A 25,413-nucleotide genomic window follows, 5' to 3' on the forward strand; every position below is an offset into this window, starting at 1 on the left:
TTCCCTTAGTGTTGGGTGGGGTTGCTGGGTTGTGGGGTTATGGGGGTGGGGTGTACGTGTTGACCTTGGGTAGGGTGCTCTTTCCAAGAGCCGGTGCAGACTCGATGGGCCGAATGGCCTCCTTCTGCACTGTAAATTCTATGATAATCTATGATGATAATCACGCCTTCTCACTTCGAGAGCCATTTTAATTTCCCACTGAGCTTAATCTCTCACTCATGATTTCTCAGGGTGTTATTTTGCCATTTTATCTAATCCAGTCTTTGTACATGTCATGCTCCATTCAATATTCCTGCTATTTCATGTCCTATCTAGTTTCCCATCAAAAGGATCTTTGTGCTCTGCTACATCAATTTACATTCGTATAGCATCTTTAATGTAAACGTCCTTCACAGGAGTGATATAAAGCAGAATTCAACGAAGAAAATATTGGGACTGATGACCAAAAGCTTCTTCAAAGAGGTAGATAGTAAAGGAGCTTGTTAAGAGGTAGAAAGGCAGCAAGATTTAGGGAGGGTATTACAGAGCTTGGGGCCTTGACAGCTAAAGACATGGTCACCAATGACTGAACATTTACAATTGTGTGCTCAAAGAATGCAGGCATTTGAGTTGTTGGGTTGGAAGAGATGGGGAGCGATGAGATCATGAGGGCTTTGAAATAGAGGATGGGCATTTTAAAATCAAGGCACTGCTTAACCGGGAGTCGATGTAGAGCAGCATGCACAGGGGCGATGGATTAATAAGACCTGGTGAGAGTTAAGGCATGAGCATGGACAGCAGAGGTTTGGATGACCTCCAGTTTTATGGAGGATATGTTCAAATGGAATATGATTGAGTGTGTTTGAAAAATCAAGTACAATGGTAACGAAAGGATGAATGAGTGTTTCAGCATGAACTGAGGCAGTTACAGAGTTGGACAGTATTACAGACTGCTCAACCCGTGACGCGTTTACGGGCATCAAGGTAGCATTGTGGTTAGCACAATTGTTTCACTGCTCCAGGGTCCCAGGTTCGATTCCTGGCTTGGGTCACTGTTTGTGCGGAGTCTCCCCGTGTGCGTGTGGGTTTCCTTCGGGTGCTCCGGTTTCCTCCCACAGTCCAAAGATGTGCAGGTTAGGTGGATTGTCCATGCTAAATTGCCCTTTGTGTCCAAAATTGCCCTTCGTGTGGGGTGGGGTTACTGGGTTATGGGGATAGGGTGGAGGTATGGGCTTGGGTAGGGTGCTCTTTCCAAGAGCTGGTGCAGACTCGATGGGCCGAATGTCCTCCTTCTGCACTGTAAATTCTGAGTAATTCTATGAAATACATTCTAATCTCTCTCTTTACTCATTTGGGGGTTAAATGAAAGAAAGAACTTGCATTTATATTGCTTCTGTGACAAGCTCAGGACATCCCGAAGCACCTCACAGCCACCTCAATTTGTGTTGTCATGGAGACAATGACATGGCAAACATACAAAGTTCTGCAAACAACAAGATGATAAATGACTAGGTGATCTGTTCACCAGGTCATGAATGTGATATAAATGTCACAGGAAAATTATATTATTCAAATAACTCCCTTAAATCTTTTGCATGCACCTGTGAGCTGATGAGGACTCCATATAGTATCTTGCCTAGAAGACAGCACTTCCAAGAGTTCTGCATTCACTCCGTACTGCACTGTGTTGTAGGCCTGGATTTTGTGCTCACATGCTGGAGTTTGGGTTTAGACCCATGACTTTATGACTCAGATCGAAGTTCTGCAACTGAGTATAGTGTGTTGTAAAATTCTGACACCTCAGTACTGTCTGAACAGTGGAATGATCTTCGACTCCTCATACCCTTTCGTAATTCAAAACCTGAGTGCTATGATGAAAGAAAACTTCAGTCACTTACCCCAGTACTTCCCAAACTGTGGGTCGTGACCCCCAGTGGAGTCGTGAGACCAGATTCTGGGGTCATGGGCTCTGTGGCAGCTTCTGACATGGAACTCCAACACCAGGAGTGCTAGAAGCTGCTTGGCTCCTCAAAATCCTCGCATTATTTCCGGTGGTGGGTTTCTCTCTACAGAGTTTGTGAAAATTGTAGACGCTGCTTTCTATTTCCTCTTGGGATCTTCACTGTAAACACATATACTGCTTATTTGCTGATCTTCAATTTGAATAACTGTAGCCCCATTGCTCTTTGAATAGTAACTTCCACTGACATTTCAACACCCACCTCTAGTGTTTCTGCAATCCCAATATCGTGCTCTATGTAAATTGAAGCAAACTTACTTGGTATCTGCCTTACTCTCTGCTAAAAGTTTGCCTCCTTCATTCCTTCACTGTCATACTCTATCTTCTAGAAAGCCTTCCAAGGAGAGCAGAGGATCATCCTGTAGTCAGCATTCTCCCTCAACCAAAATGATCAAAAACTGATCAGGTCATAGAAGGCAGAGAGTAGCAATGGAAGGGTGCTTTTCTAATTGGAGGACTGTGACTAGTGGTGTTCCGCAGGGATCAGTGCTGGGACCTTTGCTCTTTGTAGTATATATAAATGATTTGGAGGAAAATATAACTGGTCTGATTAGTAAGTTTGCAGACGACACAAAGGTTGGTGGAATTGCGAATAGCGATGAGGACTGTCAGAGGATACAGCAGGATTTAGATTGTTTGGAGACTTGGGCGGAGAGATGGCAGATGGAGTTTAATCCGGACAAATGTGAGGTAATGCATTTTGGAGGTCTAACGCAGGTAGGGAATATACAGTGAATGGTAGAGCCCTCGAGAGTATTGACAGTCAGAGAGTTCTAGGTGTACAGGTCCACAGGTCACTGAAAGGGGCAACACAGGTGGAGAAGGTAGTCAAGAAGGCATACGGCATGCTTGCCTTCATTGGCCGGGGCATTAAGTATAATAATTGACAAGTCACATTGCAGCGTTATAGAACCATAGTTAGGCCACACTTTGGAATATAGTGTTCAATTCTGGTCGCCACACTACCAGAAGGATGTGGAGGCTTTAGAGAGGGTGCATAAGAGATTTACCAGGATGTTGCCTGGTATGGAGGGTATTAGCCATGAGGAGCGGTTGAATAAACTCAGTTTGTTCTCACTGAAACGACGGAGGTTGAGGAGCGACCTGATAGAGGTATACAAAATTATGAGGGGCATAGACAGAGTGGATAGTCAGAGGCTTTTCCCCAGGGTAGAGGGGTCAATTACTAGGGGGCATAGGTTTAAGGTGAGAGGGGCAAGGTTTAGAGGAGATGTACGAGGCAAGTTTTTTTTCACAGAGGGTAGTGGGTGCCTGGAACTCGCTGCCGGAGGAGGTGGTGGAAGCAGGAACGATAGTGACATTTAAGGGGCATCTTGACAAATACATAAATAGGATGGGCATAGAGGTATACGGACCTAGGAAGTGTAGAAGATTCTAATTTAGTCGAGCAGCATGGTCGGCACAGGCTTGGAGGGCCGAAGGGCCTGTATTTTTCTTTATTCTTTGTTCTTTGATTATTTAGTTGTTAATTAATTTGCTGTTTCTGCTGCGTGCAAGTTGGCTGGCACATTCCAAACATTAGAACAGCTGTATTTAATTGGCTGTAACCTCTTTGGGATATCCTGAAGATGTGAAAGGTGCGATTATAAATGCAGACCCTGTATATAAAATGCCAGTTATTTTCTTTAAGCTTTTGTTTTTCATTTTTTAATTGGTTCTGATCAGTGTATTCTCACCTTGTCATACATTTTAGTAGGAAAGAAAGGAGTATGTTTGATTAATATCCTTGCAGTTAATTGTTTAAATTGTTGATTTACAGTTGTTGACCTATTTTCTTTTTTTATTGCATCAATGCATTTTTTACCATAATGCATTTTTACCATTTATACCTGTCTTTTCCTTTTCTTTACCTTGCACTGCACCTAATGATATTGTGGTCAACAGCTTCCCAATGTTCCCCAACTATTAGGTTACTAATGTGCACAGTATTGAATGACATCACAGTTGACTGATTCCTAAAGTCCGACCTTTCTTCTTTTTTTTCCAGCGGGGATTAATCTTGGGTGTAAAGGATCTAGTGTTGGGATCTTTAGTACTAAGATTGGGTTTGCCAGAGAATTCGCAGTCATCAACTGAAGATGACCAAACTTTGTATCATCAAACGTACCACCTAATCAGAAAGTTGTTCTGTAAGATCCCAGTTGATATAACTGGATAGGAAGATCCCAGATAGGCACACTGGCTCAAAAGACCATGGGCTGATTCTCTGCCCTGCCGCGCCACATCACTGTTAACCCGGCTGATCAATGGGGTTTCCCATTGTGGGACAGCCCCATTGATCATTACATCTAGATCTGACATTGATCATTACATCTAGACATCTGGACCTGACCAACAGTGAAGCCAAAAGGGAAGTTAAATCAAGGTTGCATTTGGGAAATGTATATGTCCAGTAAGGACATGATGGATTCCCCTTGGAAGAAACGCAGAAATTAAAAAGCTCAAAAGAATCTAGCAACAGTTGAACATGGAGGAATCAGCAAAAAAGAATTAAAGCCCGAGGAAAGACATTAAAACCACAAGGTGTAATGATGCACTTTCACAGACATCATTAATGATCACAAAAGGTATTTATGGAGAATTGGACAGCAGCTTCATGGCTGTATCTTGTTCCCTACATTTTCCGCTACAGAAGAGGGGTCTCCATCCCCTGGGGTCATTATCAATTCTGAGCCTCAATTGGTCCCCCAAGCCCCTTTACTCTGCTGTGTTGCCCTTAAACAGGGGCTGGTTTAGCACAGGGCTAAAGAGCTGGCTTTTAAACCAGACCAAGGCAGGCCAGCAGCACGGTTCAATTCCCATACCAGCCTCCCCGAACAGGTGCCGGAATGTGGCGACCAGGGACTTTTCACAGAAACTTTATTTGAAGCCTACTTGTGACAATAAGTGATTTTCATTTCATTTCATTTCAAGGGACAACCACCATAGGTGTCGTTTTGAGAATTCTAGCAAACACAAATAACAAATTTATTTGATCTCGAGGTGCTGTTTCACCAGCATAAGCAGTGTTTACATTGCATCTAATACACCGATTTTGTTTGTAGCTCTGAGAAGTGGGTTGAGTGAGGTATTCGACCATAGCACATTACAGCGCAGTACAGCCCTTCGGCCCTTGATGTTGCGCCGACCTGTGAAACCACTCTAAAGCCCATCTACACTATTCCCTTATCATCCATATGTCTATCCAGCACGGTAGCATTGTGGATAGCACAATTGCTTCACAGCTCCAGGGCCCCAGGTTCGATTCCGGCTTGGGTCACTGTCTGTGCGGAGTCTGCACATCCTCCCCGTGTGTGCGTGGGTTTCCTCCGGGTGCTCCGGTTTCCTCCCACAGTCCAAAGATGTGCAGGTTAGGTGGATTGGCCATGATAAATTGCCCTTAGTATCCAAAATTGCCCTTAGTGTTGGGTGGGGTTGCTGGGTTATGGGGATAGGGTGTACGTGTTGACCTTGGGTGGGGTGCTCTTTCTGGGGGCTGGTGCAGACTCGATGGGCCGAATGGCCTCCTGCACTGTAAATTCTATGATAATCCAATGACCGTTTGAATGCCCTTCGTGTTGGCAAGTCCACTACTGTTGCAGGCAGGGCGTTCCACGCCCTTTACTACTCTGAGTAAAGAACCTACCTCTGACATCTGTCCTATATCTATCTCCCCTCAATTTAACGCTATGTCCCCTCGTGCTAGACATCACCATCCGAGGAAAAAGGCTCTCACTGTCCACCCTATCCAATCCTCTGATCATCTTGTATGCCTCAATTAAGTCACCTCTTAACCTTCTCTCTAACGAAAACAGCCTCGAGTCCCTCAGCCTTCAAAAGATCTTCCCTCCATACCAGGCAACATTCTGGTAAATCTCCTCTGCACCCTTTTCAATGCTTCCACATCCTTCCTATAACGTGGCGACCAGAATTGCACGCAATACTCCACATGCGGCCGCACCAGAGTTTTGTACAGCTGCAACATGACCTCATGGCTCCGAAACTCAATCCCTCTGCCAATGAAAGGTAACAAACCATGCGCCTTCTTAACAACCCTCTCAACCTGGGTGGCAACTTTCAGGGATCTATGTACATGGACACCGAGATCTCTCTGCTCATCCACACTGCCAAGAATCTTACCATTAGCCCAGTACTCTGTCTTCCTGTTATTCCTTCCAAAATGAATCACCTCACACTTTTCTGCATTAAACTCCATTTGCCACCTCTCAGCCCAGCGCTGCTGCTTATCTATGTCCCTCTGTAACTTGTAACATCCTTCCGCACTGTCCACAACTCCATCGACTTTAGTGTCATCTGCAAATTTACTCACCCATCCTTCTATGCCCTCGTCCAGGTCATTTATAAAAGTGACAAACAGCAGTGGCCCCAAAACAGATCCTAGTGGTACACCACTAGTAACTGGACTCCAGTCTGAACATTTCCCATCAACCACCTTTGTCTTCTTCCAGCTAGCCAATTTCTGATCCAAACTGAAATCACCCTAAATCTCATTCCTTCATATTTTCTGCAGTAGCCTACCGTGGGGAACCTTATCATACACTTTACTGAAATCCATATACACCACATCAACTGCTTTACCCTCATCCACCTGTTTGGTCACATTCTCAAAGAACTCAATAAGGTTTGTGAGGCACGACCTACCCTTCACAAAACCGTGTTGACTATCTCTAATCAAATTATTCCTTTCCAGATGATTATACATCCTATCTCTTATAAACCTTTCCAAGATTTTGCCCACAACAGAAGTAAGGCTCACTGGTCTATAGTTACCGGGGTTGTCTCTACTTCCCTTCTTGAACAAGGGGACAACATTTGCTATCCTCCAGTCTTCTGGCACTATTCCTGTAGACAAAGATGACTTAAAGATCAAAGCCAAAGGCTCAGCAATCTCCTCCCTAGTTTCCCAGAGAACCCTAGGATAAATCCCATCCGGCCCAGGGGACTTATCTATTTTTACACTTTCCAGAATTGCTAACACCTCCTCCTTATGAACCTCAAGCCCTTCTAGTCCAGTACCCTGAATGTCAGTATTCTCCTCGACAACATTGTCTTTTTCCCTGTGTGAATACTGACACAAAATATTCATTTCGCCCCTCTCCTATCTCCTCGGACTCCAAGCACAGCTTCCCGCTACTGTCCTTGACTGGCCCTACTCTTACCCTAGTCATTCTTTTATTTCTGACATATCTATAGAAAGCTTTAGGGCTTTCCTTGATCCTACCTGCCAAAGACTTCTCATGTCCTGTCCTGGTTGTTCTTAGCTCTCTCTTTAGGTCCTTCCTAGCTAACTTGTAACTCTTGAGCGCCCTAACTGAACCTTCATGTCTCATTTTACATAAGCCTCCTTCTTCCTCTTGACAAGTGTTTCGACTGCTTTAGTAAACCACGGTTCCTTGCTCGACCACTTCCTCCCTGCCTGACAGGTGCATACTTATCAAGGACACGCAGTAGCTGTTCCTCGAACAAGCTCCACATTTCCATTGTGCCCATCCCCTGCAGTTTTCCTCTCCATCCGATGCATCCTAAGTCTTGCCTCATCGCATCATAATTGCCTTTCCCCCAGATATAACTCTTGCCCTGCGGTATATACCTGTCCCTTTCCATCACTAAAGTAAACGTAATCGAATTGTGGTCACTATCACCAAAGTGCTCACCTACCTCCAAATCTAACACCTGTCCTGGTTCATTACCCAGTACCAAATCCAATACGGCCTCTCCTCTCGTTGGCCTATCTACATACTGTGTCAGGAAACCCTCCTGCACACATTGGACAAAAACAGACCCATCTAAAGTACTCTAACTATTGCGTTTCCAGTCAATATTTGGAAAGTTAAAGTCACCCATAACAACTACCCTGTAGACTAGCAGATTAGCAGACTAGTTAATGAGGACCACAAGCATACTGAATAGAGAGAGGGTAAAACCAGCTGATGCCTATGCTTTGGTCTGAGCAGGGTCAGACCCAGTAAATCAATATGCAAGTTAATGCAGATAAGGAAAACACTAGATATGTGGATTCTGTCACAGAAATGCAATTTGCTGGCGGTGATCTATTGAGCAGCACAATTGAGCAAGTTAATACTGAAAAGCACATCAATAGGTGTAATTGAAATGGATTTTCTTCTCATTAAATAGCTGGGTATAATGTTTGATTTATAGGACTAATCTCTGCTCCTGTGAAGGTGAAAGTGTCAGTGTGGTCCTCGGCATTTACTCAGGCTCTGGAAGCGAAAGAAAAGCTGCTTAACATCATCAATGAGCGTCTCCAGAGTGAGGAGGATGGGTGAGTATTGTCAATACAATAAAAGCAAAATATTGTGGATGCTAGAAATGCTCTCATCTGGCAACACCTGGGGATAGCCGTTCTGAAGAAGAATTGTGTTAGTCTCAACATCACTGCCCTTTGGCTTAAGATCAAGCCTGGGGTCAAGCAGGAGATCAGGTGTAATGCCTGCTCTCGTCAGCTTGGATCTAGTATGCATCTCCTATGGGGGATCATGAATTAGATTCAATTTGAATTTTTTTATTTTATTTTTTTGGAGCAAGGAGATGGATTAAGGGCTTTCTCAGTCCATTCTGTGCATTGGCTTTTTAAGTTGTAGAAATTAATAATTTTTAAATTAACTCTTTCTCACTTCACAGATGTTGCCAAGCCTGCCACGTATTTCCAGCAGTTTATTTTTATTGTTGAGATCTATTCCTTCAACAAATTCCTTTCTTGCATATTCAAATCTTAGCCTGTCTGTTTGGCAATGTTTGGAAAACATTAATAAGCCACACCACTGAATGGAAGGAAAGAGTTTTGATATATATAGAAGATAAATAGGCAGAAAAGATCGAGAATGGTTTAATGGTCCTGAATCAGGAGAGCAAATGGTGAAGGAAGCAAGTGGATGCTGATCTCCATGGTTGGCAGTGACAGTCTACTCAGAGTGGTTTACTGGTTTTGGATCTGACAAAAGGAGGATTTTTTGCTCAATACTTATCTCTTTCCAACTGACCGGTTACCAAACATTGATATTGCAAGCTGATTTCCGGTCCATTGTTTAGAAATTATAAGATAATGGCTAAAGGAGTTCCTTTCTCAGTCAGAGTTTATTGTCCAAAGTGATTGAGTTTAGTAATTGGTTCCACACCGAGCTAAATACACAGGTGATAGCTGGATGTTTTGTGAATGATTCAGGAGATGGGTCATTCACACTCAACAAGGTTGATTGTCTCTGGTGGGATACTTCTGGACAAGCTAACTTTATTCTAAGGGATTTAGAACTTGTAATGTACAGCTATGCAAATATTTAGATATCTTAGCTAATGTTTTAAGTCATTTTTGTTGTTCAATCTTTTTACATGTTTTCAACATAAAAGTTTGGGTTCGATTAAAAGAACTCTAACGTTAGCTCCATTCTCTCTCCACAGATGCTGTCAGACCTGCTGAGATTTCCCAGCTTGTTCTGTTTTTGTTTGCATTTTGGTATGCCTGCCAAGGCAAAAATAAATTTCATTCAGAAGAAAGGAAAGACAATTAAGTACACATTCATACTCTCAACACTAGTGCATACATCAGACACTTGTGTTGCACAGCCTGGAACCAATCTCCCATTATCCAGTTTTTGGGATGATTTTGTGCTGAGTTAAATTCGGGATAGAGTCATGTAGCCATCTGGGATGGCCACGTCCCGATTACAAAATGGACACTTGCAGTCTTTGGACAATGCTAAGAAACAAGCAGGTGCAAGCTTTGTCTGTTGATTAGAACCTTAAACGCTCAGACAGGACAGAAACTAACAAACGATTTATATACTAATGAGCCATCTCTGGGGACAAAAGGGAAACATTTAGATACACTACGTTAGGACAGACTCTCCAGCGCCAGAAGAAGCGAAGACAAAGCAGACTGACAGTCACCAGGACACGCCCAGCGATCAGGGAACCACCCCTCTATTGGAGGAAAATCGATACCGATGATTGGGAAAGACCCAATTAGGTGACGGCAAGTTCAAGGCCCGCCCAAAAGAGCGCAAAGCCCTTTGCAGTATAAGAGGTATCACCCAAGGAAGAATCTTTCTCCTTTGGCTTTGGCTCTCAGCGAAGAGAGAGACCAGCCTAGCAGCTACAGCAGACCAAGTTCCAAGTCAACGCACGCTACGAGATAGACGCTCCTAGTTGCTACCCTGTAAACAGCTCAACCCAGCAGCCTCAGAACCAAGCAACGGCCATTGTACCTCTGACTGAGTGGGTGCCTGAAGCTAAGTATAGGCCTTAGTAATAGTGGTAGTTAAGTTTGCAGAGTTTGTGCATGAGTAGATTTGATTGTGTGTAAATAATTGAGCATTGCTTTTGAACTTCCTAACTGGTGTGTCGAGTCATTGATCAGTATTCAGTTCTGAGCCTTGTGGCGGTGTCGAAAGATACCTGGCGACTCTTGAGCAAACGTGATTCAATAGAGCCGACCAAAAGTTAGCAACATTTACTGGCGACTCTGGTGGGACTCTATTTAGAAGTGGCCTAACTACTCCGAAGAACCCAAAATTTGAATTGAGAATCCAATTGGGAACAGTAAAACCACAAACGTCAAAACAGTACTGATCAAGCCTCTGAGATTCGGAAGTGTGTTAATGCGTGCGTACTAACAGGGATATAAGGTAAACCAGAGAGATTTTGTTGCGTAAAACTGTCGGGAGTTTTGTAGGCCGGAAATTATCGTAAGCCGTACCCGTGTTTACATTACCGCTTTATCACCCCTTGTTCCAAATTCGGTAGAACATAGAACATAGAACATAGAACAATACAGCGCAGTACAGGCCCTTCGGCCCACGATGTTGCACCGAAACAAAAGCCATCTAACCTACACTATGCCATTATCATCCATATGTTTATCCAATAAACTTTTAAATGCCCTAGTAGAGATCCTAGTAGAGAGATTGGCAAGGCAATTGAACGCCTTATGAACACCCAGGAATTTGAGGTCGCAGCGAGCAGTAGAGTAGGACAGTGTCCCGTTTGGGAAGAAGAGATCAGAAAATATCTAAAGGGAAAGAACATAGAACATTACAGCGCAGTACAGGCCCTTCGGCCCTCGATGTTGCGCAGACCTGTGAAACCACTCTAAAGCCCATCTACACTATTCCCTTATTGTCCATATGTCTATCCAGTGACCATTTGAATGCCCTTAGTGTTGGCGAGTCCACTACTGTTGCAGGCAGGGCATTCCACGCCCTTACTACTCGCTGAGTAAAGAACCTACCTCTGACATCTGTCCTATATCTATCTCCCCTCAATTTAAAGCTATGTCCCCTCGTGCTAGACATCACCATCTGAGGAAAAAAGCTCTCACTGTCCACCCTATCCAATCCTCTGATCATCTTGTATGCCTCAATTAAGTCACCTCTTAACCTTCGTCTCTCTAACGAAAACAGCCTCCAGTCCCTCAGCCTTTCTTCATAAGATCTTCCCTCCATACCAGGCAACATTCTGGTAAATCTCTGCACCCTTTCCAATGCTTCCACATCCTTCCTATAATGCGGCGGCCAGGATTGCACGCAATACTCCAAATACAGCTGCAACATGACCTCATGGCTCCGAAACTCAATCCCTCTACCAATAAAAGCTAACACACCATACGCCTTCTTAACAACCCCCTCAACCTGAGTGGCAACTTTCAGGGATCTATGTACATGGACACCGAGATCTCTCTGCTCATCCACACTGCCAAGAATCTTACCATTAGCCCAGTACTCTGTCTTCCTGTTATTCCGTCCAAAATGAATCACCTCTCTCTTTTCTGCATTAAACTCCATTTGCCACCTCTCAGCCCAGCGCTGCTGCTTATCTATGTCCCTCTGTAACTTGTAACATCCTTCCGCACTGTCCACAACTCCACCGACTTTAGTGTCATCTGCAAATTTACTCACCCATCCTTCTACACCCTCCTCCAGGTCATTTATAAAAATGATAAACAGCAGTGGCACCAAAACAGATCCTTGTGGTACACCACTAGTAACTGGACTCCAGTCTGAACATTTCCCATCAACCACCACCCTTTGTCTTCTTCCAGCTAGCCAATTTCTGATCCAAACTGCTAAAACCCCCTGAATTCCATGCTTCCGTATTTTCTGCAGTAGCCAACTTATCAAACGCTCGACCACTTCCTCCCTGCCTGACAGGTACATACTTATCTAGGACACGCAGTAGCTGTTCCTTGAACAAGCTCCACATTTCCATTGTGCCCATCCCTTGCAGTTTTCCTCTCCATCCGATACATCCTAAGTCTTGCCACATCGCATCATAATTGCCTTTCCCCCAGATATAACTCTTGCCCTGCGGTATATAACTATCCCTTTCCATCACTAAAGTAAACGTAATCAAATTGTGGTCACTATCACCAAATCTAACACCTGTCCTGGTTCATTACCCAGTACCAAATCCAATATGGCCTCGCCTCGCGTTGGCCTATCTACATACTGTGTCAGGAAACCCTCCTGCACACATTGGACAAAAACTGACCCATCTAAAGTACTCGAACTATAGCGTTTCCAGTCAATATTTGGAAAGTTAAAGTCCCCCATAACAACTACCCTGTTGCTTTCGCTCCTATCCAGAATCATCTTTGCAATCCTTTCCTCTACATCTCTGGAACTTTTCAGAGGCCTATAGAAAACCCCTAACAGGGTAACCTCTCCTTTCCTGTTTCTGACCTCAGCCCATACCACCTCAATCGATGAGTCCTCGTCAAACGTCCTTTCTGCCACCGTAATACTGTCCTTGACTAATAATGCCACCCCTCTCCCTCTTTTACCACCTTCCCTGAGCTTACTGAAATATCTAAACCCCGGCACCTGCAACAACCATCCCTGTCCCTGCTCTATCCATGTCTCCGAAATGGCCACAACATCGAAGTCCCAGGTACCAACCCATGCCGCAAGTTCACCCATCTTATTCCGGATGCTCCTGGCATTGAAGAAAACACACTTTAAACCACCTTCCTGCCTGCTGGTACACTCCTGCAACTTTAAAACCTTACTCATGACCTCACTACTCTCAACCTCCTGTATACTGGAGCTACAATTCAGGTTCCCAAGCCCCTGCTGAACTCGTTTAAACCCTCCCGAAGAGCATTCGCAAATTTCCCCCCCAGGATATTGGTACCCCTCTGGTCCAGGTGTAGACCATCCTGTTTGTCGAGGTCCCACCGACTCCAGAATGAGCCCCAATTATCTAGAAATCTGAAACCCTCCCTCCTGCACCATCCCTGTAGCCACGCGTTCAACTCCTCTCTTTCCCTATTCCTCTCGCTATCACGTGGCACGGGTAACAACCCAGCAATAATAACTCTGTCCTAGATCTAAGTTTCCACCCTAACTTCCTGAATTCCTGCCTTACATCCCTATCCCTTTTCCTACCTATGTCGTTGGTACCTATGTGGACCACGACTTGGGGCTGCTCCCCCTCCCCCTTAAGGATCCCGAAAACACGATCCGAGATATCACGCACCCTGGCACCTGGGAGGCAACACACCAACCGCGGGTCTCTCTCGTTCCCACAGAATCTCCTATCTATCTCCCTAACTATGGAGTCTCAAATGACTAATGCTCTACTCCTCTCTCCCCTTCACTGCTGAGCAATAGGGACAGACTCTGTGCCAGAGACCTGCGCCCCATGGCTTACCCCTGGTAAGTCTCTCCCCCCCCCCCCCCCCAACAGTATCCAAAGCGGTATACTTGTTACTAAGGGGAACGACCATAGGGGATCCTTGTACTGACTGCTTCCTCCCAGCCCCTCTCACCGTCACCCATCTATCTTTATTCTTCGGAGTAAGGATGGCCCCTTTGGTGTGAATTCTGTGATAATGAGGAAACAGGACCCGGGAGTATAGGACATACTTGGTGGGAGAACCTGTCAGAGATCCAGAAGAAGAGCTTCGGGAAAGCTCGCAAGCCGATGGCAATAGTGTCCTGTTTGGCACAATTGCAAGGCACAGAGGAGGTCGTTGGGACACTCCGTAGAGAGATAGAGGAGAGAGACAGAAGTAGTGAGGTAGACGTGAGTGAGGTAGAGCAAGAGAATAGAGATCTGAAAGAGCAATTAGCAGCAAGGGACAGAGAGATGGATGATGCCAAGAGGGCACATCAGTCTTGTCTCGTGCATTTGAACAGTTTTCAGACACAATACGGCAGCACGGTAGCATTGTGGATAGCACAATTGCTTCACAGCTCCAGGGTCCCAGGTTCGATTCCGGCTTGGGTCACTGTCTGTGCAGAGTCTGCACATCCTCCCCGTGTGTGCGTGGGTTTCCTCCGGGTGCTCCGGTTTCCTCCCACAGTCCAAAGATGTGCAGGTCAGGTGGATTGGCCATGATAAATTGCCCTTGGTGTCCAAAATTGCCCTTAGTGTTGGGTGGGGATACTGTGTTATGGGGATAGGGTAGGGTGCTCTTTCCAAGAGCTGGTGCAGACTTGATGGGCCGAATGGCCTCCTTCTGCACTGTAAATTCTATGGTAAGGCCTACCAGGACACGCAACGTGCGGTCTTGGTAAGACAAGAGACAGACCAGCAAGTTGAGAATTTTCAGAAACATTGCAATGATTTAAAAGCAGCCCTACGAGCACTCCATACTTCCACGATGGAACAAAAGCAGAGCTCAGTCGACCATGCAAAGTGCCGGAAGCAAATTGCAGAATTGCAATCTCTGCTGTCTGTGCAAAATGGAATTCTGAGTACATTCGGACCCCAATTGGATCAAGAAAACGGCCCCGATTGGCAGGAATTGAACGAGACTACCCATAGATACGTACATGGGACATGCACGCAGGAAAAACCCCAGAAAAGGAAAGCGCCCCAACCCCCAACCGAACAGGCAGAACACACCCCCATGAATCCTGTGACCACACACCGCAGGGGAGAAGGAGAAGCAGACTTCCTTTACACAACCCCGTTAACCGTGACCCAAATACGTGACGTGTGGGAAAATTACACCGTTCCTTCCCACATCCGACCCCCACCAATTTTTCGTGAAAGTCAAACAACAGGCAACCATGTACGGCCTGGACGAAAAGGAGCAAGTGAAGCTCTGTTTTAAGCCTCGACCCTTCAGTCGTAGCAGCCCTTCCTGACCCACAGAATGTAGGAGGAGGCACACTCCAAGAGATGCACACAGCGATCCTTGATGCGATCGGCTTTAACAGAGGAGACCCCGTAGAAGGCCTAAATAAGTGTAGGCAAAAGAAGACCGAGCATCCCACAGCGTTTGCTGGACGTTTGTGGATTCACTTCACCGCAGTTTTAGGAGCGTTAGCCCGCGCCCATTTGTCCCCAGATAATATGGCCAACTGGACCCGAATTCTCGTCTCCCACGCCACAGAAGCAGGACGAAAAGCTTGCGCAAATTATGACCCCCTCAGATGAGACCCACAATGAAAAATGGGTTTTGAAGAGATTGTCCCACACTTGGGAGCAATCAATTGCAGGCAAAACCGCATTTATAACACCTGATGAAGAGCAGGCAGAGATGAACCCAATTAAAGCGCACCAGAACCCCGCAAGGGTAAACGAGGGCAGGAACAGCCCACCCCAGCCCAAAGCTCAAGAATTTTATAATTGCGGCTAATTAGGACATTACGCGCGAGAATGTCAAGCCCCCCTGAAACAGCAACGGAATCAGCCCACAAATGCCCCCCGAACCAGCAACGACACCAACAGCCCCAACCCCCCACCCAGGGAATCATACCCAAGGGAGCAATGCACCAGAGAGCCTGCTCCACCTTACATGCCCCAGGGTCATGTTACAACTGTGGGCAGCCAGGACACTTCGCCCAAGATTGCAGGGGACCCCCACCACCAGCTAGACCAGCCCCCAGATATGAAAGAGAACACCACCCACAGCAGCTGCAAGGTCCCAGCTGCCCCATGCAAACTGTGAGCGCTTACCCAACACTTCTCATGGCAGCGATACCTCAGCAATGCCACTTAATTTTTGTTTCGCTCCTCCTTCCTCTCTTCGGTCACACTACACTCCCTCCATATGCTGGGTACACCCAGTCCAAATGTGATTTATGATGCCCTGTGTTCTGATGGAACCTGCACCATGTTTATTCGTTAGTGTTGTGTGTAAACTCGGAAAGTTTTTTCACGGCCCCACGTCACCACCCCCTTTGACGGCCAATGGCTGTTAGAGGATCTAGTTTGTCCCCAGAAACTTGTTAATGGAGCAAGTTTGTCCCAGACAATAGTTCAGAGGAACTAGTCTGTCGACAGAACCCGACTCATAGTTGCTCTCCTAATTCGAGAGGCAGCCCCCCACGACGACCACATTCTTAGCCGTTCTTGCCGGTTGCTCAGGCAGTGGAGAAACGGCATTGGTCCCTGCCCTGCCTCTGGTCAGCTACGCTCGGGTAGAGCACATACGGCATTGATCACCATCCTACCCGGGGATTCCACCCATTTCTTACCCGCCCATACGCACCCCATTTTGGCTTGTTACGTTCAAAATTCTTTTGTCTGGTTTTGGCAACCCTTCAGTTGCTTCCCTGTGCTATTTACACCCTCAAACACTGGGCTGGTAAATCACACAGGTTGAGAGACGGCTCGCAGTACGGCAGTATTTTCTTGGTTGTCTTGTCCAAATATTCGGTTTAAAAAAATAAATAAATGAGGGAGTCACAGATGGTGACCAATTATAAAGGGAAATTGGCAGTAAAGGACAGACAGACAGACGTACGAGATCTTAAGCAAGATAATAACAGAAATTATGCTTGTGTTCACAGAAACCCAGGAACCACAGAGGAAGACCAAGAAGTCCGACAAACATGAAGACAGCCTTCGTGTTCACATGGATCTTAGCGGGATCCCTTCAGTTGCGCGCAGACGTCACCCCCCCTGACCCCTCCCACACAAACCGTATTACAGGTTCCCCTGTAATACACGGAACCTCGAGATAACTAGCCCAGCGACAGCTAACAATACCCCGACCTGGTGTGATAACTTTATCACCTGGTACTCACTCTCATATGTAGTCGAAGCACTCTTCGTGCTGGCAATACTTTGCAGTGTCGTGCAAACGTTTACAGTCAGGAAATGGCGAAACAGAGCATATCGCTCTCGCACCCCGGTATACAGATTTAGGTCCCCCATTTTCGGATTTCACCAGACCCCTGAACCAATTGGGACGGATTAAAGAACATCCATTTTGTTTAATGTATTCCGTGGAATAGAGAGATGTAAACCTCTGTTTGACTGCCAGGCCAGAGAAATTTGTGTGCTGCTATTTTGTACAGTTTAAGATGTATAGATTATTTTTGGATTGTTTGTATTTTTGGATTGTTTAAATGAGGATAGTTTATTGAGAATAGTTAGAGGTTCCAGTTTTTTTATTTTTCTGTAATGCATGTATTAATGTCATAGTGCCTCGTAGAATTTTTTGACAATGAATGTATTTAAAATGGTTTAGGTAAAATTGTGTTGCATAGGATAGGACAGTGTAGAGCCTAAGCATGGGTGCCCTGGGAATCAGAGGATGAAGACACCATGGTAATGTGATCCTTCACGCTTCGCGTTGAGGATCACAAGGAGGGAGTGTAGCCATCTGGGATGGCCACGTCCCGATTACAAAATGGACACTTGCAGAGACTGCAGGGAAAATTGGACAATGCTCAGAAACAAGCAAGTGCAAGCTCTGTTTGTTGATTAGAACCTTAAACGCTCAGACAGGACAGAAACTACCATAACGATTTACATACTAATGAGCCATCTCCGGGGACAAAAGGGAAACATTTAGATACACAATGTTAGGACAGACTCCCCGGCCCCAGAAGAAGCTAAAACAAAGCAGACTGACAGTCACCAGGACATGCCCAGCGATCAGGGAACCACCCCTCTATTGGAAGAAAATCGATACCGATGATTGGGAAAGACCCAATTAGTTGAGGCCAAGTTCAAGGCCCGCCCAAAAGAGCGCAAAGCCCTTTGCAGTATAAGAGGTATCATCCAAGGGAGAATCTTTCTCCTTTGGCTTTGGCTCTCAGCGAAGAGAGAGACCAGCATAGCAGCTACAGCAGACCAAGTAAATTCCAAGTCAACGCACGCTACGAGATAGACGCTCCTAGTTGCTACCCTGTAAACAGCTCAACCCAGCAGCCTCAGAACCGAGCAACGGTCATTGTTCCTCTGACTGGGCGCCCGAAGCTAAGTATAGGCCTTGTAATAGTGGTAGTTTAGTTTGCACAGTTTATGCATGAGTAGATTTGACTGTGTAAATAAATGAGCATTGCTTTTAAACTTACTAACTGGTGTATCGAGTCATTGATCAGTATTCGGTTCTGAGCCTAATGGTGGTGTCGAAAGATACCTGACGACTCTTGAGCAAACGTGATTAAATAGAGCCAAATTAAGAGACAACCAAAAGTTAGCAACAGTCAGCTAGCACATTGTTTTTTCCAATGACAAAGTTGCAAAAGCAGGCTCCAACGCAATATCGCCTTGCATTCTAGGTTTTGAATTTCTCTGCAATGTTAAAGCATTTGTGATCCGCGCAGACATGGATTTCTGCATATTCATTTTGGACAAGTATTTCAAAATGCTTGAGAGCGATATGCAGTCTGACAGGTTTTTTTCTCTACAGTGGAATATTTATTTTGGTGGCTGTTCAATTTCTTTTGAGAAGTACCCAGCCTAAATGTCTGATTTATCATCATGGAGCAGGACTATGCCTACCCCTATATCACTGTCATTGATTGCGATCAAAGGTGTGGTTAAAGTTTGGAGCTTCCAACATGGTTTTTTGGTCAGCAGTGTATCAACCTCTTGAAAGTGAGGGAAGAAGGATGGTTGGGAAACTCGTCATACCAGACAGCAGGATGATGGTGACCTGGGAGCTGAAAAGGGAATAATAAGGAACATACAGTCATCCTCAATATTCTCAGATTAGCTGCCACAGGCTCTGTTGCAGTTGACTTCATGACAGAAAGAGCCATATCTTCTGTAGGGCGGAGGAGATGCAGGCTTCCTTGTCCACTGCCAGTTATGTTCTCATTTCTATTGTGGGCTACCTTGGCCTACAAGAAAGATTGCAGAATATTGTTGATTGTGTAATGATGTGCATGTCATAACCGAATAGCTTGAGCTACGTAGAGCAGGTTAGACGGAAGCATTGACAGGTGTGTGGGAGAGGTGGAGTATCAGTGCTGGGTGTGAATTCTGAGTAAGGGCATGGGCATTGAGTAGCATAAGCGGTTGATGGTGCGGGGTGGGCGATGTTGAGTGTAGATGCATTCACTGATCTTGATCACTCATGTGAAGTCTTTAAACTTTTTTGCAGCACTGCTGCCAGGCCTGCAGGCCCAGAGTCTGGAGTCAACATCTCTGGATGTCTGCCCTCATTCCTTCACAGCCCACTGCAGGATAATGGTGTCTCTCCCACTGTCCATCTCCACTTCCAGTGCTGTAGCAGTCACCTTGCAACCATGCCTGTGCCTTGGTGTTCGATTTGTCATGTTTTAAATTCCTGAAACAATATTCGGTGCAGCTTCCCTTTAAATAAAGTGTCTTTAAGAGCCGGCTGGCTGTATCACGAGCTTATCAGCACAATGTTGATTGACCCCTGTCAAGTGCAGAGGAAGCCAGCACGTGAAAACCTTCAGTCCCACGCAACAATCGTGGTAATTGGGTAGGAACAGGAAATTTACATGCTTCCCACTTCCAACAGAACCAGTGTGGGCAAATTACAAATCCTGTTTCCTCCCCCCCAAATTCTAGAAACAGGCCAGCCGAATTTTTAGTCCTAGAACCTTTAAGTAACTCATCTAATGCCATTAAGCAAAATTCTTGATGGAAAATGCGGAATTGGCTTGTTAGCAAATCTGTGTTTCATTTGCCTCCTTAACACAAACTTTCTAATGAAAACCTTTTATCGGTCATGTTCTTTATAGTTACACTAGTCTAATGATAGTTAATAACTATGGAATCTAAATGTGAAATTCTGTCTTTGTAACCTAATCAGGCTTATCTCCAAAATAAAGAATGTTCCGTTCCCAGAAAACACCAATGCAACACAGCATCTCCTCCTGTTCATTTCAGCACTAATTCCCAAGGCACTTGCATCGCTGTTGACCTCCTTTACAGTGGAACTAGCTGGAACAGACAAGGTACACTCGTCTCTCCTTATCTAGTTCCTAAGACCGTGATCTAGATTGATCTCTGTCAACTATAATTGTCGATCAAAGTGATTAAATGTTGGTTTCTGTGTATTCCTTCCACCTCCCTGACTGACCATTTATTTCTCATGTCGTGAATTATTACTTCGTGTTCTTTAAACTTACAGTATTTACTTGCCTATTCCTTTCAGCGGTTTCTGTACTGTGGGCTACTCCTTCGTCAGACTATCTCTATTTCTCCTCCATTCTGTAGCTTTATCTCACTGGTATGTTGGAAGATGTCATCCTAACTCTTCCATGGGTAGGTTTAGTACATTGGTCTCTAAGTATTCCAAATAACAATGTAAACTAACAGGTTTATTTAATAATTCATCATCAATTAAACCAAAATCAACACACAAATGTGTCAATCTATTTGATTTTATTAATTAGTCTGCTGATTTTTATTTGTGGAATTTCTGATTATGGGCTGATTTAGCACAGTGGGCTGAACAGCTGGCTTGTAATGCAGAACAAGACCAGCAGCACGGGTTCAATTCCCGTACCAGCCTCCCCGAACAGGCGCCGGAATGTAGCAACCAGGGGCTTTTCACAGTAACTTCCTTGAAGCCTACTTGTGACAATAAGCTATTATTATTATTATTATTAATTGGAGGAGCAAAGGATCTGGGAATAAATTTAAGTGTAACAAAACACAAAAACGTAACTTAATTAAGGCTTAAGACATAATGAATACTTCAAGTGTATTCATTAATCCTGTGGTTCCAGTGAGGTATTGTTCAACTGGTATTCACTTTTAACACAATCAATGGCAAGTATTGTAAATCTATCTTCACTCTTTTTACTTGAGTGCAGTTTCCCTGTTATGCTGAAATCCATTGTTGGGTACCAAATATGCCTTTGAAGTATTGCAGCCTATTCAATTGAACTGGGAGAAGGACAAAATGTTCAATAACATCTTCAAAAGCCCTGATGATAGAATGTGGTCAGTCTCTTAATTCTTAGATTTTATTCTGGATTTATTTAGTTAACTGATTTAAATTCCTGTTAAGAACTGTTATGGTAGAATTTGAATGTGTCTCCATATCACCAATTCAACCCTATGGGTTACTTGTCTTGTAACATAGCCACCATTATAATGTTCCTGTAAGAGTTTGAGTATTATGATGGTGTCAAATCATAGGCTTCAATGAAGTTACTGTGAAAAGCCCCTACTGCAGATTAAGATGTAGGGATTTTGACTACTAAACTCCAGAGTAAGAAACGTCTTGTTGCAGAATAGCCATATTGATAAAAGGGATAACCCGAATTTAGAATGCAAACAAAAGTTTTATTGCACAATAAAGATTGATATTTAACATTTTATCAGTCGAGGAATGGCATGATACACAAGTTCAACAGGTGCAGTTTGTCTTTCCCATGGATTCTGGGACTTCCAAGGTCTTGTCTCCACTTGGTGTCCTTTACCTGGTCGATGACTCGAGATTTTAGCTTCGCCAACTTAACTTCCACAAATCCCTTTTGTTAAAATAAAACATCCAGTCTACCTTAAGTGCTAAAGCTACACATTTCACAGCTGCCTCCTAAATATCTCTGGCACTAAAAAGGATGCCAACTTTGACTTTCTTAACTGCATAACCTAACCAATAATCATACAAATTAAGACTTTTAATTGCTAAGCTCAAGAACGGTACATTTTGATAATGTAGGTCTTATTACACAAATATGCCAATGCTGTGAAGTCTAACAGAGCATTAGGCCACAAGAGGGCCTCAGCAATATGCTAACCAGCATTATTCTAAATGAATGCTGCAGCATTGTACATTAATCAATAGGTGGCATGCACATATAGGCCTCTGGAATTTTTCTCATCCACACATCAGATATATACAGTACTGCTATCCCACCAGCTGATAAATCAGGAGGCTCTAAAAATCAAGATTTGGTATCGAAATAGAGTTTTTTTTTAATGAAAAGCCAAAACCAATAGAGGGAAAAAAAAGGAAAAGAATTGTCAAAATGGAAAGCATATCTCCTTGAAATTTCCTGTACTAAAGCAGAACTGACCACAATTTGCTGGAAGCTGCATCATCATCCAAGTGACCGTTCTGTGGTTGTCCTGGCTTGACTGACCACAGAGAATGCCAATGTTACATACTTTGTGCAAGTCTCCATTGAAGGGGGAGCTTTAGCTCACCATTCCTCTTGATATAGAATTTGCCATCAGCTACAGCCCACAGAAGCTATCTGACCTGTGACTACCAGAACTACCATCCCAGTAAACTTCGAGAGAGCCTCTGGTAACTTAAAGAGAATTTTCTGTGATTCTGTTCTTCCACGCGCATAGGACCTTTTCTGGGCCTGCTGATCATTCATGCTTGGTAATCCAGGTGAATCTAGCACTGGGCAACGAATGCCAAGGTATCTGAATGATGCCAATGGCTCCCAACCTTTAAATTTCAGTCAGAGCCTTACTTGGGACAAGGGTGTTGCTGATTATCCAAACCACATGGGGCAAGCACAATGCCAACGTGAATGAAATGACAGGCCGTTGCTAATATTTTAACCCACACGCGCCCCATTTTCATTGGGTGTTGGGCCATGTGGTGGCTAATATCAGCACTTAAGTTCTTGGAGGAAGTAATGAATGAGATCATCACTATTGACGTAAGTCTAAAATCAGCAAAATTGCCCCAATCTAGGTTCCCAGTGACAACAGCATTCAGTCAGGAGTCCAATACATAAAGCCAGTAATGATTAATTAAATTATTATACTTAACAAATTCCATCATCACATCAACCCCCTCCCATGCCAAACCCATCTGTCCTGTGCCACTCCTCTGATCCTATTTGCCTGCCCTCCCATGCCATCTTTCAAATCCATTCTCTCCTTCCCCTGTCATCTCCTCACTTCTCCCATGCCATTCCATCTCTATCCCTTCACATTTTCACACTGTGACAACCCCCCGCCTCTGTTGACATCTTGAAAATCATCTAATTAATATTTGTGATGACAATGTAGGAGGATCCCTGACGTTGTTCCTTAACAGTGAATTTGGAGGGAAAGAGTACTTTGCTAAAGTCCAACTATCCATCTTTCCCATAATAATAATCTTTATTGTCACAAGTAGGCTTACATTAACACTGTAATGAAGTTGCTGTGAAAAGCCCCTCGTCGCCACATTGGCGTCTGTTCGGTTACACTGAGGGAGCATTCAGAATGTCCAATTCACCGAACAGCATGTCTTTCGGGACTTGTGGGAGAAAACCCACGTGGACACAGGGAGAACGTACAGACTCCGCACAGACAGTGACCCAAGCCAGGAATCGAACCTGGGGCCTTGGCGCTGTGAAGCAATAGTGCTAATCACTGTGCCGCTGTACCGCCCACTACTCCAATGCCATAAAGAGAGGGACATGTGAAAGTGTGACTCTAAAATACACTGGCAGAGTAAACCTGACTACAGATTTTCCCACTGTATCCACAAGAGGGAGATTCATTGAAAGGCTGACTGCTGTTAGGTTTGTGAATCTTGTGCTTGGTGAGGTTCTACACCTGTGGGATGACGGTTAGTCATTTCGATACATTTGATCATTACTGGTACACTCAGTACCTGAATGTTGCAAGTATAACAATCTTGATGCACCTGATAAAAAGGCACCTGGAATAAGGTGCAAGATCCTCTGCCCCACGTGCCTCCACATGTACCAGGCTCAACTCACTGACCAGTCAAAGGTGCAGACAGATTAAAAACTGATATCGGAGAAGAGTGTAGTGTGCTAATAGGAAATGAGCCAAGCTCCAATCTGAAACGAAAATGATTTCCAGTTTGTATGATGCTGTGCTTGTAGAGTGAAGTAAAGGGGTTTTGGAACATCAGTCACACTTACCCTGAATTAAAATAAGTTTGACATGATGCATTTAATTCTACATTAAGGTGACCGCATTCCTCAATGCACTTGAGCTTTGAAAGAGGATTTCCATATATGCAGTCCCTCTTTCTAGATAGTTATCTAGAATCTTTAGAAGCTTACGAATTCCGAACTGAAAATTCAGGATGGGTACTAGGAACATCTCCATTTCTTTAGGTACAGTACAGTGCTGAACTTGAGCTGATTTTCAAAACCTACCCTGAAATGTTTGATCAAATTGCAAACTCTGAAGAGCATTGAGCTCTCCAGTCAGCACTGAAATCCCGTCCGCCAAAAACAAATTAATGGATTATTCCCCTAATTGCTGCATGCCGTGTGCGAATTGGTTGCTGCATTGATTTAGGATGGCAACTATCTGAAAGAAAAAAATCACAAGAAACTGCACTTGGCTGTTCACATGTATTTTAAAACATTTATTTTTCTTCAGGAATCTCTAAGGTGACTGTGAATGAATCATCTAATTAGGAAAACTCTTTTTTAAAATCTTCACTCTGCCTATGACTTTAATTGATGACTGAATTGCAAGGTCCAGTTTACATTAGTTTCCTGTGTCCTGATTTACTTGGGATCTGGTAGCATTAACTTTAGCAGCTGAAATAGGAAATTGCTCACTTTATTTCTTGCTTGTTAGAGTCCATAAATTCTTTTGAAACTTATTTGTCCTTTTGCAAGCAAATCCAATGTTAAGGGGCGGATAATGTACTTGGACCAGGTGGGATTCGTAAAGTATGGGGAGCAAACAGGAAGGTGCAGGCTTAGGATATTAAATGTTTTTTTTTAAATTTCGTGTACCCAATTCATTTTTTCCAATTAAGAGGCAATTTAGCGTGACCAATCCACCTACCCTGCACATCTTTGGGTTGTGGGGGCGAAACCCACGCAAACACGGGGAGAATGTGCAAACTCCACACGGACAGTGACCCAGAGCTGGGATGGAACAAGGGACCTCGGCGCCGTGAGACAGCAATGCTAACCACTACGCCACTGTGCTGCCAGGATATTACATGTTGGGAATGAGATTGGACCAGTGTTTTTCAAACTTTTTTTTCTGCGGACCTATTTTTTACCAACCAGCCGACCTTTGGGACCCACGCCGGCCGGCCTTCGGGGCCCACGCCGGCCGGCCTTCGGGGCCCACGCCGGCCGGCCTTCGGGGCCCACGCCGGCCGGCCTTCGGGGCCCACGCCGGCCGGCCTTCGGGGCCCACGCCGGCCGGCCTTCGGGGCCCACGCCGGCCGGCCTTCGGGGCCCACGCCGGCCGGCCTTCGGGGCCCACGCCGGCCGGCCTTCGGGGCCCACGCCGGCCGGCCTTCGGGG

General features: G+C 44.8%; 1 protein-coding gene across 5 annotated transcripts in view; it reads left to right on the forward strand.

Annotated features, from left to right (window-relative positions):
• The window catches only part of LOC140429704 (uncharacterized), a 248,618-nt gene that overhangs the window by 59,027 nt on the left and 164,178 nt on the right, over positions 1–25,413 (forward strand). For all 5 annotated transcript variants that reach the window (XM_072517027.1, XM_072517029.1, XM_072517026.1 and 2 more), the window contains exons 7-8: positions 8,180–8,303; positions 20,010–20,154. In XM_072517027.1, the coding sequence (XP_072373128.1) occupies positions 8,180–8,303; positions 20,010–20,154 (269 nt within the window). The remainder of the gene's footprint in view (positions 1–8,179; positions 8,304–20,009; positions 20,155–25,413) is intronic.

Source organism: Scyliorhinus torazame, chromosome 9 (assembly GCF_047496885.1).
Source record: "Scyliorhinus torazame isolate Kashiwa2021f chromosome 9, sScyTor2.1, whole genome shotgun sequence".
Taxonomy (NCBI): Eukaryota; Metazoa; Chordata; class Chondrichthyes; order Carcharhiniformes; family Scyliorhinidae; genus Scyliorhinus; species Scyliorhinus torazame.